This window comes from Oryctolagus cuniculus, chromosome 1 (genome assembly GCF_051225735.1).
Source record: "Oryctolagus cuniculus isolate XC-2025 breed Fujian yellow rabbit chromosome 1, ASM5122573v1, whole genome shotgun sequence".
Classification (NCBI taxonomy): Eukaryota; Metazoa; Chordata; class Mammalia; order Lagomorpha; family Leporidae; genus Oryctolagus; species Oryctolagus cuniculus.
In genome coordinates, this window is record NC_142867.1 from 134,331,577 (window position 1) to 134,347,931 (window position 16,355).

Consider the following 16,355-nt stretch of genomic DNA (forward strand, 5'->3'; position numbering starts at 1 on the left):
CGAGCTGGATCGGAAGTGGAGCAGCCGGGACTCAAACACTGCAGGCCAGGGCTTTAGCCCACTGCGCCACAGCACAGATACTTCTTATCTGACGGTTTCCACAGTAGATTCCTTATCAGCCATTTCTCCCCAAAATATCAGACTAAGCCTATCATGGTAGCTCCCATCTCATTTAGAAATGGGCGTATGAGCTGATGCTGAAAATTAAAACTAAAGGGAGGGAGGCTGCGGGGGAAAGAGGATCCTGAGAAAGGGATTTGCTTCTAAGGTCATTCCAGAAAGGTACAGGCCCTTTCTCTCTGGATATTGTTGTCACTGAAGGAGCGAGCAGAGACCCCGGCTGCCTTCCTGAGTGAGGCTGATGACCACTGCTCTGAGGGACAGACTGGCCCAGCGTGAAGAGTGGAGAGGAGCGGAAGTGGAACTGGTTCTCAACCCTCTCTCGCCCTGGACTTCTTTTCGTCTTGGATAACAAATCACCTTAATAATTAAAGCAGAGTTGAGTAGGATCCTCTCACCTCCGTGCTGCTGAGGGCATCCTAAGCGACCACAGCTGCCGCCCTTCCTGCAGGTCTGTTTGCCACTAGAGCACTGTGCTGGAATTTTAGTACAGGTATTTGTTAGTCCCTTATCTCCTGAAAGTTAGTGACTTGCAGAAACCACCAGGTGTGAGGGCAAACAGACGTAACAGCAAAAGGTTACAAGAATTCCTACCAAAGTCGAGAACATGAAGTACCATTCTAATGGCCTGAGATGACACAATAGGATACAGACAAAAACCAAGAGATGCTGGAAAGGAAGGCACCCAACGCTCAGGATTCCAGGTGACTGAGATGATCTGCTTAGAGCTACGAGAAGCCCAAGGCAATTAACAAAACGGGAAAGGTGTTCATGTGCAAAAATCAACATATCAAGACACGTGGTTTACTACATGCCAGGAAGAGAAATAAAAATACGACAATGAAAAATCCATTTGAAAATAGCTGAGTGCACACATTTAAAAATCCATCTCATATCCAGGAATATTCTTAACAAGAAATCTACAAAACTGGCACAAAGACAATGTTAAAACATAACTGAGGAACACGAAAGAAAATCTCAGTAAGTGAAGAAATATCATGACGTTCCTGAATAGCAAGCCTCAATACTTTGAAAATTCAGTTCTCCTCTCATTAATCTAAAATTTGATGCAATTTCAACACACTGTCAAAAAAGACAAATGGAGAAAAGCCCACATGAATAATCAAAAGTTTTTGGATCAAAAAAGGCAGTGAGTACACCAGACAATGGAATATTATTCAGTGCTAAAAAGAAATGCTGTGGAAAGTAATCTCAAATGCATAAGTGCAAGAAGTTAATGTGAAAAAGCTATATACTATATATGACTACAGCGCTATGACACCTGGAAAAGACAAGACTATGCAAACAGTAAAAAGACCAGAGGTTGCCAGGGACTGGGGAAGAGAAGGGTGAAGAGAGAGATCATAGACTTTTATTTCAATGAATCTCTTCTGCATGACATTACAACGATGCATGCATGTCACTGTACATTTATATAAACCCACAGCATGTACAACACCCACAGTGGTCCCTAGTGGTCCTCTAGGCTAAGCTCTGGATTCTGGACGATACTGATGTGCCAGAGCAGACTCATCAGTTGTAACTGAAGTTCCACTCTGGTGGCAGACACATGTGGGGGAGCAGGAAGTATGCAGATCTCTGTGCCTTCCTGTTTATTGTACTGTGACTATAAAGAACGCAAATCCCTGAGTAAAAACAATGAGGAGCAATGAGCCACCCAATATCAAATCTGCATTATAAAGATAGTACTGGAGCAGAAACACCAAACCACAAAACACTCCCTCGGATATAATGGACATTCATTCATAAATAATTTTGTGAAGAACTGCTAACACTGAGGGCAAACTGTATAGCCCTACATCATTTTATATACATATAACAATTCTAAAGTAGTAAAAAATTAAGCTGGAGCAAATATTACACACCCTAGGAAACTGCTAATTTTATAGGCCAAAAAATTGCTGATTACTATCAGCAAGCTCATAGTTCAAGCTAGTGCATTAATTATGAAGAAGAAGATACAAGAAACTCTTATAATCTTGGCATGAGGAAAACTGACAAATGAAAAAGCAATAAAATTTAGAATCTATAAAAATTAAGTAGTCTGCACACAAAAAATGTGCCTGTGTCACAAAGTCAACATAAAAAAAGCCAAAAGCCAATAACCAATCAGGAAGAAAAAAGGTAAACATTTATAAAAGGCAAAGGATTAATATTCACGTTATAAAAGAACTCCTACAATGTATAAGGAGGGAACAAAAAACTCAAAAATGTGCAAAGTAAACAAATGGGCAATTCTCAGAAGACATGTAAATAGACCATCATCATTTGAAAATACTCTCATTTTTGCTAGTAAAAAATATGAAATTAAAACGGGTAAATCTCATTCTTCTTTCAAGCATTTTGCCATATTTGAAGAAACTGGTCATACCAAGTTCAGTAATTATGTGAGGAAGAACATTCTCATTCGTACCTGGTTAGTACCTGTCTCTTAAGAGCATAATTCACCCATTTGCATCCAAAGTTAAAATTTATGTGTCCTTCAACCAGCAACTACACTTGCACCAATCCATCTCATATAGACTCACTGCAGCAGTTTGTCAGAGTCAAAAAATAGGAAATACCAACTTGCAACAATAATTTGGTAATTAAATAACTGAATTGTATCTATGATGTAAAATTATTTAGCTATTTAAAAAAAGATGTACATTAAAAGGTGCTGATATAAAAAAGTCTTTCAACTCACATGATAAAGTGAAAAAAAGAATTCTAAATAATATACCAAAAACAATCCTATTCATGGAAAAAATACCCATATCCTCTGTGTCTAGCTTCACAGAGTGGATACTGGGAGTACGAGGGTAAAGAAAAACATTCTATATATTTATGCTGTTACATGTTCTTTCACAACAAGAACACATCATATACTTATGTTATTATACAGACAGAATTCATTTCATCTGAATTCATTCTGATGTCAGTCCACACACACACATGAGATTTGGCCAATTCCAGACATTTCCCAGAAAAAAAAAAAAAGTTGTTTTAATTAACTTGTGAAAACAACATTATATGAAAGGACCTCAAAAAGTTTGTGGACAATGGAATGAAAAAATAAATTTATTCTGCTGCCAAAAAAATTAAAATTCATGCATATGAAGCATCTTCAAAAGGTTCAAGGGAAAACGTGCATTTTAGAAAAAAAAAACAGATTTCAGTTTTCTGCACCAAAATAAATTTACCTTTTCATTCCATCTTCCACAAAGCTGTTGAAGTACACTACCATGTTAACTGCAGCTTCTTGCTGCTATAAGCACTGATGTTTTAAATGTCTATTTCAATTCATATTTACTCCAAGAATCACGGAAGCAACACACAATATGATCTTTGCAAGGAAAAAGAAACAGAACACCTGTTCGATCCCAGTTCTTAGGCTGAGAGTTTACATGAATGAAACTGTTTTGAACATAAAGAAGTGCTTCGTCTCACCCTGACAAGCAGATCTGAGACCTGAGCATTATACAATGCCGTGTGCGTGTGTGTGTGTGTGTGTGTGTGTTGATCACCCACCCAGTCTGCCTCCTCCAATCTTTGAGCAGTCTGAAAGAACACACCGGCCACCGCCTCCCTCCTTGACTCCTGGCTGACTGGGCGTCACCTGCGCATAGGAAACTTAACAGCACCTTGCACTGAACAGAAGAACACGCCCGCCCGCCGTCTCCTTTTCCCATTTGTTTACTCACTCTCTTTCCCACTGTGTCAGCTTCTCAACCTCCCCCTGTCTCTTCCCATCCTGACCAACGCCTCTGCCACCAAGTTCACCGCTGGCTTCTCTGTGTGTCTCCAGCGCTAAGCAGGAAGCTGGAAGCCTGCAGGCTTTCCCAGGCGTGGGATGACAGCCCAGGGCAGCACACACACCTGCATTTCGAGCTGTGATCTTAGAGCCGTGTCTCAGCAGACGGACAAACACATTACCGCTGCAGTGGTTCACCAGGTGCAAGTGAAGGCTTCGTCGCGTCTGGATCTTGACCAAGCATTTTGCCATCCTGGTTATTCTGGTCTCCCTGGGTTCCCTCTGCCTGTCACGACCCAGGGTAGCCACCACCAGCCATAGCGGCTTTGACCTTTTCTTAACTGTCCATTCTGTTTTAAAGGACCGAGGCTGGGCACACTGAATGAATCAAATGTCAGATTCCTAATGCAGCCAACAGAAATAACTCATGAGGCTAGGCATGGGCCAGGGCAGAGGGAGGGGGGTGCTATTTTTAAACTCTCCACTCACTCCTCTAACAAACAATGAAATACTACGCATCATCCCGACCCCCAGCCTTACACGTACTAAGAATCAAATGCTCCCAGATAAGAAGACAACTGGGTAGCTCCAGAATGGAGAAACAATTCACCTTGATTTGCTTAAAAATAGTTATTGAGTCTTTATTAAACACTGTGGTCAAATAAAAACACAATGTATGTCACATTTTAAAAAGGAAAAAACTGGGGCCGGCGCTGTGGCACAGTGGGTAAAAGTCCCGGCCTGCAGTACTGCCATCCCATATGGGCACTGGTTCGTGTCCCGGCTCTCCACTTCTGATCCAGCTCTCTGCTACGGCCTGGGAAAGCAATGGAAGGTGGCCCAAGTCCTTGGGCCCCTGCACCCGCATGGGAGACCAGGGGAAGCACCTGGCTCCTGGCTTTGGATCAGCGAGGTGCGCCAGCTGCAGCGGCCATTGGAGGGTGAACCAACGGAAAAAGGAAGACCTTTCTCTCTCTCTCTCACTGTCCACTCTGCCTGTCCAAAAAAAAATTTTTTTTAATTGGGCCCAGCATCATGGCTCAGTAGGTTAATCTTCCGCCTGCAGTGCCAGCATCCCATATGGGCACTGGTTCATGTCCTGGCTGCTCCTCTTCTGATCCAGCTCTCTGCTATGGCCTGGGAAAGCAGTGGAAGGTGGCCTAAGTCCTTGGGCCCCTGCACCCGCATGGGAACACTTGAAAAGTTGACTGCCCAGTCATGTTACAATTAATTTTGATAATGTGCTTTGTCTCCAAAGTGGTATCATTATAGCATGCAACTACAAAAATCATTTACGTTCTTTCGTGTCGGAGCTGGCTGTGTGCTACACATGTACAGCACATCCCAATTGCACACGTTCAGCAACCCAGCTCCCAACAAAGTGCTGACTTCCTTAAACACATAACCTCCATAGCATGAGGGCACTAACATCTTCATCTTATACATACAACTTAGAGAAAAAGCCCTGTCCGTATGAAGCAGTAGGTGGCAAAGTCACAATTTGGACTAGGCATCCAATTGATACCTCTGATGTGACTGAATGCTGCCTGCTCTAAGCAAATGTGTTTTACTCACAGGAGGCAAGCAGTGCATTCTAACTCCTAGCAGATGGGAAGCCCTGCGCTTGCTCATCTGGGGCATCTGACGTGCTTGGCACCCCCGTATAAGCATTCACGGAGCAAACTTTTCAGTTTTTTAGGATCTGCTCCAGTGGGAAAAATTTCAACTGCTTAATCACTCTGCTCCTCATATTCTCTTTCAGTAATACTTCTTTGCTGGTGTATTTTTCCCAGCTTGATAGTCAGAAGGAAAATATGTTCCTTGCACAATTTTAGCATGCATGTGTGCATTTTTCTACTTTAAGTAACCATTACTTCAAAAGCAATTTTTTAAATAAAAATATTCTTTTTTTCTTTCCTAATGAATCTAACAGCTACATTTCAGAGCAGTCAACTGAAATTCTGTGTTATTACACTTCATTTCCGGAATATAAATTGATGCAGAATTTCTGGAAAAAATTTTATCAAAATATGTGGGGTTTTTCACATGGATGGCATTCTTTGAGCCCAAAATTCCACTTTCAGTAATTTATTCTGAGCAAACAGTCAGAAATGTTGATGAAATTTTTTTTCTTTTCTTAACATTATTTTATTTATTTTTTGAGATAACATGCTTTCAATTTACATTATAGTCAAAGGCTTAATGGCTCTACCAAATAAAGAGTTCAATAAATAAAACTAAAAGTACCACAAAGATGTTTATTAAAGTATCATTAATTATGGCAAAAAAAAAAAAGCCAATCTAAATTATCAGTGTAACTGGTTACACTGATGGGGTGTTCTATAGAGGCACTAAAAATCGTATTTTAAGAACTGAATGATGTGAAGGACTGTTTGCAGCATACTAAGTGAAAAGGGCACATTTGTATAAGCAGTGTGGCTTCAACTATGTAAAAACACGTACTGGAAAACAGACAGGACTGTACCATAAGTCCAGGAAGGGGAAGGCCATGGCTGGGGGTGCTCAGGACCTGGGGGGGGGGGGGAGTCACTTCTGGAGACCTCACAGGGATCTCCCACTCCCCTTCCACAGGTTTTCCATCCCAGGTGTGGCACAGCAATTCATACTCTCACAGGGACGAGTGCATTTTCAAGTTGGAAATGAACCAGAAACTTCAAAATTTCAAACCTAGTACCTGCCATTGTCAACCTAGAAGTTCACCAGATCTTCATTGCTTTGCCATGTCCCTTAGGACATCCTCATATATAAAACAGATCCACTAACCCCAACGTGGGCCCTGAAATATTATTTACAAGGCCTCCCTCGCTAGTCCTGACAGTGGTTCTTGAAGAACTACTGAAAATCCTTAGGATGACAAAGAGCAAATATGCAAACCAAAGTTCTAGATGAACCACTGCTTTGTATTAACACAGAAGAAGTTCAAAGCCAAACAGGCTCATTTGCATGACAGTAGTCTAAGGTACAATACTGAGGAAATCACCCTTTGACCTATTGGGAAGGAATATAATCAACTAAATTAAGATTGGCTCCAGATTTCTCCATTCATAGTGAGCTACAACCCAACCTGATGCACAACAGACTGTAACCTACTCTTGTAGTAAGTTCTGATAGGACAGATGGGAGCTGTAACAGCTGGGTTCCCTTTTCTGACTTCCCTTTTCTGTAGGTCCCTCCTTTTTCTCTGGCCACAAACACAGCCCGTTCACGTGTGGTCCAGAAGCTGTCAGATTCTAGAATCACAAATCAAGCCAATTAAGACTTGCAAAACTAGATTCCTTTTACTTTTGTTTTCTAACAAATCTTTACACTTATCCTGTTAAAATAACAGGTGATCTGATAGCTCACTTAGAACAGATTTTCCAAAGACAGAAAGCCAATTGAAAAACCTAAAACAAAACCACCATTCTTTCCCACCAGAACAGTTCCTTTCCATTAACTATCAAGTCTAAAATTTTACAATAGTTTCAAATGCCTTCTTCCTCCTTTTATTACTTTAAAATTATTATTTTTATTATTATTGTTTGAACTACAGTCAATCACAATATCTAGCATTTCATACATTTTTCATTTTCCCCTCCCATGAACTTGTTCTTCCTCTCTCTGCTACTTTTCAGAGATCCTACATGGATTTCTTTATTCTCTTTCTTTTGTGGCTCTCCTGCTTTTGTTTAGACAAAGAGAACCTAGCAAGATCAGAATTCTATATTGTCCCAGCCAGTTCTGTCCACCTTTGACTCTGTCTGAAAAGTGTTGTTACCACTTTTCAAAAATAACAAGAAAATGAAGACAGGGACGTGGCACCAACCCAAAGGTTCTGCATGATACAGCGTCATGAGGGCCTTTTTTGTTTGGGGCACTGTGCTCCAATATCAGCAGCACATTTGGACACCATTGACTATTTCTCTTGCTTCAGTTCGTGTGTGTGCCTGAAGAACTAGCCATGCCTGCCTGGGAAGTGCAGAGGCTAAGGAAGCAGACGCTGTGTGAAGAGAATTGATGCTCCATAGTGAGCCAACAGAAGCACTGATAAATCAGGCAGAAATCAAAAGAAGGAACAGATTTCAATGATAAGAGCTGTTCACGGGCCTAAATTCCACGTCCACTACTATGACAAACGTCCTGACAGATGGGCAAGGCAATACACTTGCATCTGCTCTGAGGGTGACTGGAAATCACTGAGCAACCTGGAGCCCTGATGTCTCAACTGTGAAATGGAGATAATTCCTCTCATGGACGTCGTGACAAAGACGTGAGCCTGTGCTTAACTAGTGCCTGATACAGTGCTGGTTCCCAGGCAAGGGACAGGACTAACCAAGTGGCTGTAGAAAGCAAAGTGTAACGAAGAGTCTCTGGAGCAGCCACTGGGTTCTAGCTCTGAGCCTCAACTGTACCTCCAAGGATTGGTCAGGAAAGCATGTGTGATACACCCCGATCAGTGCCTGCCCAGCGTTACTCAACAGCATCATTTGTCAACACATGTTCATTCCTTTGTCTCTTTTAATTGCTCAGGAGGAAGACAGTGGGATCTTAGACAGTCTGGATCCTTGTCCTTCTATCACCCACTGTTTCTTCGACATACCATTACGAGTAGGAAGCAGTATTGCTGGTGGTTGGCAGTTTACTTAACCCTCCCTGTTGCCTGGAGCAAGTGACACCAGCTTGCTGAAATGTTCCTACCTGGGATGATACTGGTGCTTACATACCTGGGTGCCTGATACATAGGAGGCACTCAATAATAACAGCAGCCGCTAGGTTACTTTTACTGTCATGGATTTTATTTGCTGTTGTGGAAAATAACAGATTTCCAAAATGTAATGGATTTAGTCTTAAATAAAATGGTTGTAGAGATTCACTGAAATTTTAGCCACCTATTAACCCCAAGTACAAAGATATTAAATATAAAATATTATTATGGGGTGGGTGTTTGGTCTAGCAGTTAAGATGTCTGTATCCCGGGGCCGGCGCTGTGGCGCAGAGGGTTAATGCCCTGGCCTGCAGAGCATATGGGAGCCGGCTCGAGACCTGGCTGTTCCAATTCCTATCCAGCTCTCTGTTATGGCCTAGGAAAACAGTAGAAGATGCCCCAAGTCCTTGGGCCCCTGCACCCACATGGGAGACCTGGAAGAAGCTCCTGGCTCCTGGCTTCAGATCTGTGCAGCTCCAGCTGTTGCGGCTAACTGGGGAATGAACCAATGGATTGAAGATCTCTCTCTCTCTCTCTCTCTCTGTGTCTCTCTCTCTCCTCTCTGTGTAACTCTGACTTTCAAATAAATAAATAAATCTTTGAAAAAATAAATTTTGGAAAAAAAAAAGATGCCTGTATCCCATACTGGAGTGCCTAGGTTTGATCACCTTCCTCTAGCTCCTGACTCCAGCTTCTTGCTAATCAGACCCTTGGAGGCAGCAGGGACGCTCAAGTGATTGGGTTCCTGCCACCCATGGGGAAGCCCTGGACTGAGTTCCCAGTTCCTTTCCTTGGGGAATAACAGCAAATGGGATCTCTCTTTCTCTGTCTCTCAAATAAATACAATTTATATGCACGCACACATACACACACATTCTTTTCCATCATAGATCACGGGGCAAAATAATTGTCCATCTCCTGATTTATCTACTACCAAAAAAAAAAAAATACTCTTACTCCATGGCCCAAGACACACTAAAACCCCCTGAACAAAAGTAGGACCTGAATTCCTATGGTTACCACTTCTCTAGATGTGAAAGAAAACTTCCATAGCCATCCATAGATAAAGCCAGCTGAAACTCCCCCACAGAGATAGCTCAGGGACAAGGAATTCCACAACTGCAGGGCAGTGTTCAGAACCATGCATGAGGAATTCCTTTGCAGTGGAATTTAAACCATCTCACCGACCAGGGCTGCCCATCCTTCACACTCCTTGCATCCAAACCTGTCTTCCTCTGTCCTGGTTAAATGCAGTGCCTGAAAATGCCCTGATGTTGCATGGCTTGGACACAGCAAGGCAATCTACTGATACTGAGATTCTTCAGATGCCAGTGTAGTCTCCCGGGGTGTCTCTCAAAGATGGAATGTAGGACAAATCTGTCCTAGCTGGAACAGCCTCCCTGGGTTTATCCGTAACAATTTCAAATAAGAGTCTACTTCCTTGGTTTCTATACAGGATGAATTTGTTTTCCCATCACTTCTGCTTCATTATTTCACTCCCTTCAGGCACAAACCATTATTACAGATTTTTCTCTTGACAAAGGAAATTAGATTAAATTGCATAAAATAAATGGAGCTCTGATTTTTTTTTTCTCCATAATTCTCCATAGCTTTACAGATGGTGGTAGGAAACAGAGCATCTGGGTGTCCCTGTGGAAAAATCCAGACTGTTCTAGAATTGTGGATTCTTTTTGCTGTTTGCTGTTGCTGTGTGATCAAAAAACTGCAAGTGTGTGGGCTTATTCCTCTCCCACCCCCACAGTGGGCCCAGGGCCTCTCTCTCTCACATTCCAGCTCCATGCTCAAAAAGAGAACAGCAAAGGGTCAGAAATGCAAGAGAAATGTCCAGCCACTCTAGGTTTTGCCTTTCAAATGTAAAGATTTTTAAAAATTGTCATACCAAAGTTTCATTTTTTTTGGCAAGGCTAAAATTAGAGACAGTCTCATTTATAAGTTGGTGATGGGAAGGGTGGCTAAGAGGCAATGTTGTATATTTATTTAACAGAGTAACACATGTCCATTAAACATGAAATACTGGGAGTGGGCCTTTGGCACAACAGTTGGGATGCCACTGGGACACCCACATCCCTTATCAGAGTGTCTGGGTTCAAGTCTCAGCTCTGCTCCCAACTCCAGCTTCCTGCTAACCTGCACTCAGGAAGGCAGTAGGTAATGGCTTAAGTACTCGGTTCCCTGCCACTCAAGTGGAATACCGGGATGGAGTTCCTGGCTCCTGGCTCAGTCTCAGCTATTCCAGGCATTTGGGGAGGGCACCAGAAGAAGAGAGATCCCTGTTTCTGTTTCTCTGCCTTTAAATAAAGTTGAAAATTTAAAAAGACACAAAAGCAATGGAAATGCATGGCTCCTGGTAAACCCTAATCCCAGGAGAATATTCTACTTACATGCTTTGTTCCAAATAAACAGATGCTGTCCTGCTGCAGTTAGAAATCATCCATTTATTCACTATTTCAGCAAGTATTAATTTAGCTCCACTGTGTGCCAGATGTCTCTAGGTGCTGGCAATAGCACAGGGAATGATGTAGGCAAAGACTCTGCTCCTGGGGAGCTGACATTTTAGTTGGGAGATACAGTTAGCAAACAGGAAGCCAAATAAATAAACGCGTGAGTATTCAGTAGTGCCAAGTGCTCTGAAGAAAATAAACCTGACGATGGCACAACAGAGTAGGCTGCGGCAACTACTCTGAATCCAGCCTCAGGAAAGAATGCTCAAGGGTTGAAATTCGAGCTGAAACTTAGATGAAAAAATAAAAAAGTCAGGCGTCACAGACCAAAGGAAGCCCATTCAGGGCACAGGAAGCAGGTCAAGCAAAGGCCCTGAGGTGCCAGTGAACTTGGCGTATTTGATGAAGGGAAGGCTGGGGTGTGGGAACACAGAGACCAAGGCGTGGCATATCAAGTTAAACCACCACTGGCAAAGCCAGCGTCCCCAGTGAGCAGGGGTTTGAGTTCCAGCTGCTCCACTTCTCAGCCAGCACCCTGCTAATGTACCTGGGAAAGCACTGGAAGATGGCTCAAGTGCTTGGGCCCCTGCCACGCACGTGGGAACCCAGATGGAGTTCCTGGCTCCTGCATTCAGATCAGCCCAGCCCCAGCTATTGCAGCCATTTCGGGAGTGAACCAATAGGTAGAAGACTCTCTCTCTCTCTCTCTGGACTCTGCCTTTCAAATGAACAAGAAAGGGGGTAGGGGGTTGAGAAAGAGCCTGAGATGCTGGGCAGGGGCAAAGTATTCAGGCCTCTTAAGTCAGAGGAAGGAGTTTAGATTGTGTCATTAGATCCGACTTCCAATTAGAAGAAATCCCCACGGTTGCTGTGTGGACGAGGGTAGGAGTGGGAGCAGAGAAGCTCTCAGGCTCAGTCTGGAACCAGGCAGGAGTGGTCACCACTAGGGCAGAGTCGTGGGGATGAAGCGGGAGCACATGTGAGCGCTTAAAGGGAGTAGAACTTTGCAGACGGAGTTGACGAGTCAGTATTTTATGACCACCGGGCAATGGCAGACATTTGACAGGAGATGACAGGTATTGAAACAGCTGACTTGGGACCTGTATTTGGTACAGGTTAGACACTGCATTGGAACCCCACCCCTTGTAGAATCCAGAGGATCCGAGTCCCAGCTCTGCTTCCAATGCAGCTTCCTACTAACACACATCCTGGGAGACAGCAGATGATGGCCCAGGTGCTTGGGTCCCAACATGAAAGACCAGAATGAGTTTCATTGTCTGAGTTTCAGGGCTCTCTCTCTTTATAAAAACAAAAATCAGACTCTGCTATTCAGGAAACGCAAGTGCTGAGAAACAGCCTACTCCATTGGGGGGCGGGGACAGGGCAGAACACGGCCCAGAGGACACAGGACATGAAGGCACCCACACAGGTTGTCAGTCAGCAGATCAGGATGAAGCCTGAGGCACTAGGGCAGGGTCGGGAACACGGGCCTGCCCAAGGAGAAAGGCCCAAGGTCCAGAAGGAGTATAGCACTGGGACCACACAGGGAGGGATTCAGCAAAGGCAGCCAGGCTGGCCTGGTGCCAGCCGTAGGAACAGAGCAGGAAGACCTCAGTCTAAGGGCTGGGCCTCAGCTTCTTGGTTTCTCCCAGGCAAGGGTATAACCAGTCCTGGAGTCGGAGCAGAGACAAGTCTGTATGTAGGGGCCAAGTTGTTCAGACACAGCTGAGGGGGCCAGGCAGGGACTGGCAAGACCACAAGGCAAAGACAGTCCTTTCTTTCATAGAGAAATCCCAGTCCACATTCAGAGCACAGAGGGCCACCCTGAAAACCGCTCTCTGCTTCTCTTTCGGCCAAAGCATCTGCTATCTTCTCATTTCCAATGTGGAAACAGACGTCTGGGGGTTAACAAAGTCCCCCACTGGACTTCTCCTCTAAGAGGAGACAAGATGTTAAAAGAAGTGAGGGCTCTCCAAGTGGGAAAAGATTCATTTCACATTCCCTTTTAAACTTGCTGCCATTAATTTTCAATTTTATGCTGGAAATTTGCCACTTGGAAAAAGAAACAGAAAAAATTGGAAGCCTGCTTTTAGAGATCACGGTGCTGGGCACTTCTCTCATTTACAAAGAAGATGGCTGTGCCTTTTACTTTCAGGGCAATGATGGGGGCCAGCACTGTGGTGGTAGTGGATAAAGCTGCAGCCTGCAGTGCCAGCATCCCATATGGGTGCTGGTTCAAGTCCCGACTGCTCCACTTCTGATCCAGCTCTCTGCTATGGCTTGGGAAAGCAGTAGAAGATGGCCCAGGTCTTTGGACCCCTGCACCTGCGTGGGAGACCCAGAAGAAGTTCCTGGCTCCTCGATTCAGATAGGCTCAGCTCCGGCCATTGTGGTCAATTGGGGAGTGAACTAGTGGATGGAAGACCTCTCTCTCTCTCTCTCTCTCTCTGCCTCTCTTTCTCTCTGTGTGTAACTCTGACTTTCAAATAAAGAAATAAATATTTTTTAAAAAAAGAAAAAGAAGGCCCTTGAAGATATCCTCTTTGGGTTTGGGAAAGGGGAAGGTTGCGGGTGGGAGGGACGGTATGGGGGGGAAGCCATTGTAATCCATAAGTCGTACTTTGGAAATTTATATTCATTAAATAAAAGTTAAAAAAAAAAGAAGATATCCTCTTTAAAAAAAAACAAAGATGAATGATTCAAAAGGACATATGCAAGAACAGTCACAATTTGGAGGGAAATTATTACAATCAGTTAGGGAGGGGAAGAAATGCATCACTCACCTCATCTTGCCTTATGGAAAATGAATAAGGTCCAGGCACAGTCAGTGTCCAGCAAGGGCCAGGTAGGATGTAAATGTTTATCGGATGAATGATGAATGAATGAATGAATCCCCTCATCTCTGTGCAACTCTCTTCCATCACCAAAGAATCCCCACTAATATTGTGTCCTATTTCCGATCAGGTGCAGTCCAGCACCCATGTGAACTGGGACCCCTAGGCCACCGTCAGACGTTTAAATAAAAGTGGCACAACACGGACCAACAGCACGGCAAAGGCCACACCTGCACCCAGTTATTAACACTGGTTTACAAGAGTAACAGACCCAAAGTGTGTAAAATGGCACATTGCCACCAGAACCAGGGCAGACGGATGTCACAACTCGTTCAGAAGCCTGGAGCTCTGGCAGGAGCAGCGATCTCAGAGTTTCAAAACACACCCTGTCTTTTGTGTATGACTCAGATGTAAGATGGACAGCGATCACATCCTAATCTTTGGACAGAAAAATAGATGTGTGCACACGTATGAATAAATAAAATATGTTTATAAATTAGGTATGTGAATAGCTATCTTCTTATGTTATATGCATTATAAAACCTACACAATACAATTTCTACAAGGAGGTGATAAAAAGAAAATACCATGAGAAATCTCAATCCAGTGGATTGCTATATGAGCCCACGGCACATCACACACCTCACTTCGGAAGCCGTGGTTGTGGAAACCGGTTCTCCGTCAGCCAAGACAAGCAGGAGGCTGCAGCTCTGTATACACAGCACTGGATAGATACGGTATCAGTCATCGCATCTTGCCTGTGGACACGTCCAACAGCGCTTTGCACCAACTGGCCAGAACCTCTTTTTCTAAACCTGGCTGGGACTGTCAAGGACCTACCCTAACAGGTGGACCTAAAAGAATGGCACTAGCATATGCTGTCTGAGGCTTTCTTCTATGTAAGTGGTACTGAAGAGAAGACAGGGGAGGGGGGCAAGAAGGGAGAAGCTGTGAGAACCGGCCCCAGTTTAAGCCTGGGTATCACAAAGAACATCTACTTGGGGCCGGCATTGTGGCATAGATGGTAAAGCCACCACCTGCAATGCCAGCATCCCATGGGGCACTGGTTAGTGTCCCGGCTGCTCCACTTCTGATCCAGCTCCCTCTAATGTGCCTGGAAAAGCAATGGAAGATGGCCCAAGTCCATGGGCCCCTGCCACCCATGTGGGAGCCCCAGATGAAGCTCTTGGCTGCTGGCTTTGGCCTGGCTCAGGACTGGCTGTTGAGGCCTTCTGGGAAATAAACCAGCAGATGGAAGACTCTCTCTCTCTCTCTCTCTCTCTCTCTCTCTCTCTGTGTGTGTGTGTGTGTGTGTGTGTGTGTGTATCTGTGTGTGACTCTATCTCTATATCTCCCTCTCTTCCTGTATCTCTGTCAAATAAATAAATCTTTAAAAAATCTCTTTAATACTAACTACCGATGAAAGCGTTACAAGACAGAACCCACACTGATTGCAGAATGCATCTAAAGCTCAGGGACTTCCGGCTTCTGCTTTCTAACGACACTGGACGCAGCACCATCTTCCCTGCTTCTTCCCTGCGGTCTCTTAGGAAGCGGTGAGAGTGTTTACTTGCCGGAGAGCCAAGCAAAGCCTCTTCCCCTTCCTGCAGCACACTCCGGTGATCACAGCTGGTCTCACTGACAACGCTCTCCTCCGGCTCAAGCCCCAGCCCTCAAGGACCGTCACTGGATTACTTCAGAGGACTCCGACTGAGAGCTTCTTTCCTACCCCAGCTGCATCCTTTAAAACAATTATTAACAGCTGCATGCAGCAGCGAAACAGCGACCTGACAGACACAACGATTTGGGAAGCTCTGCTTCTGAATCTCCTGCACTACAGGACCACAACCCTAGACTGTGCGCAAATGAGTAATTACAACCAGCCCCGCCACCAGCCACTCTTTATTTAATGAATTCAACTCTAAATCAGGCCATGTTTCCCAGGAGGGAGGTGCCAAGCTTCCAGAGGGAAGATTTTTCCCTACAGCCTGCTTCTGCTGAGAATTCCATCAGCTGCACACACTCAGTCCTGGTCCCCGGCCTTCTCATCCCTCGTTCAAGGTGATGGACATTTTCAAGGAGCAACCAGGGTCCTGTTGCTGGGGTAGAAGACCAAAGCCTGAATACCACCCAATACATTAAAGCGCTCTCACTGAATCACAGATTCCCCGTGTTTATATATAATGGAGTTGGCTCTTTTGATCATTGGATTTGACTGAAAAATAAATGTAGTCTCTTGGTTAACGGTTCTAACAAGAAGTAGCTGAGTCATTTGAGATGGGCACGGTGTCCTCTAGGATACGTGACCCAGGAATCTGAGACCCAGGGCACAAGCCCAGCCCCAACACTGAACCATGGTGTGATTTTGGACAAACCCTCTCACCTCTCCAGCCTTTCCTACTTATAGAAGAATCCTGAATGGATGTGCTAGACCAGCGATTGCAAGGTTTTTCTACAAAAGCCCAAGCTCAGTGGTAAAC

At 44.3% G+C, this 16,355-nt stretch overlaps 1 protein-coding gene across 10 annotated transcripts in view; it reads right to left on the reverse strand.

The window, feature by feature from the left end:
• Positions 1-16,355, reverse strand: part of FRMD3 (FERM domain containing 3) — a 287,141-nt gene that overhangs the window by 13,807 nt on the left and 256,979 nt on the right. Inside the window, exon 1 of one of the 10 annotated variants that reach the window (XM_008274898.5) lies at positions 4,000-4,268. The exons of the other annotated variants lie outside the window; for them this stretch is intronic. Coding sequence (XP_008273120.1) covers positions 4,000-4,126 — 127 coding nt within the window. The 5' untranslated portion in view covers positions 4,127-4,268. Of the gene's footprint in view, positions 1-3,999; positions 4,269-16,355 lie in introns of those variants that run through there. 10 annotated transcript variants of the gene reach the window in all.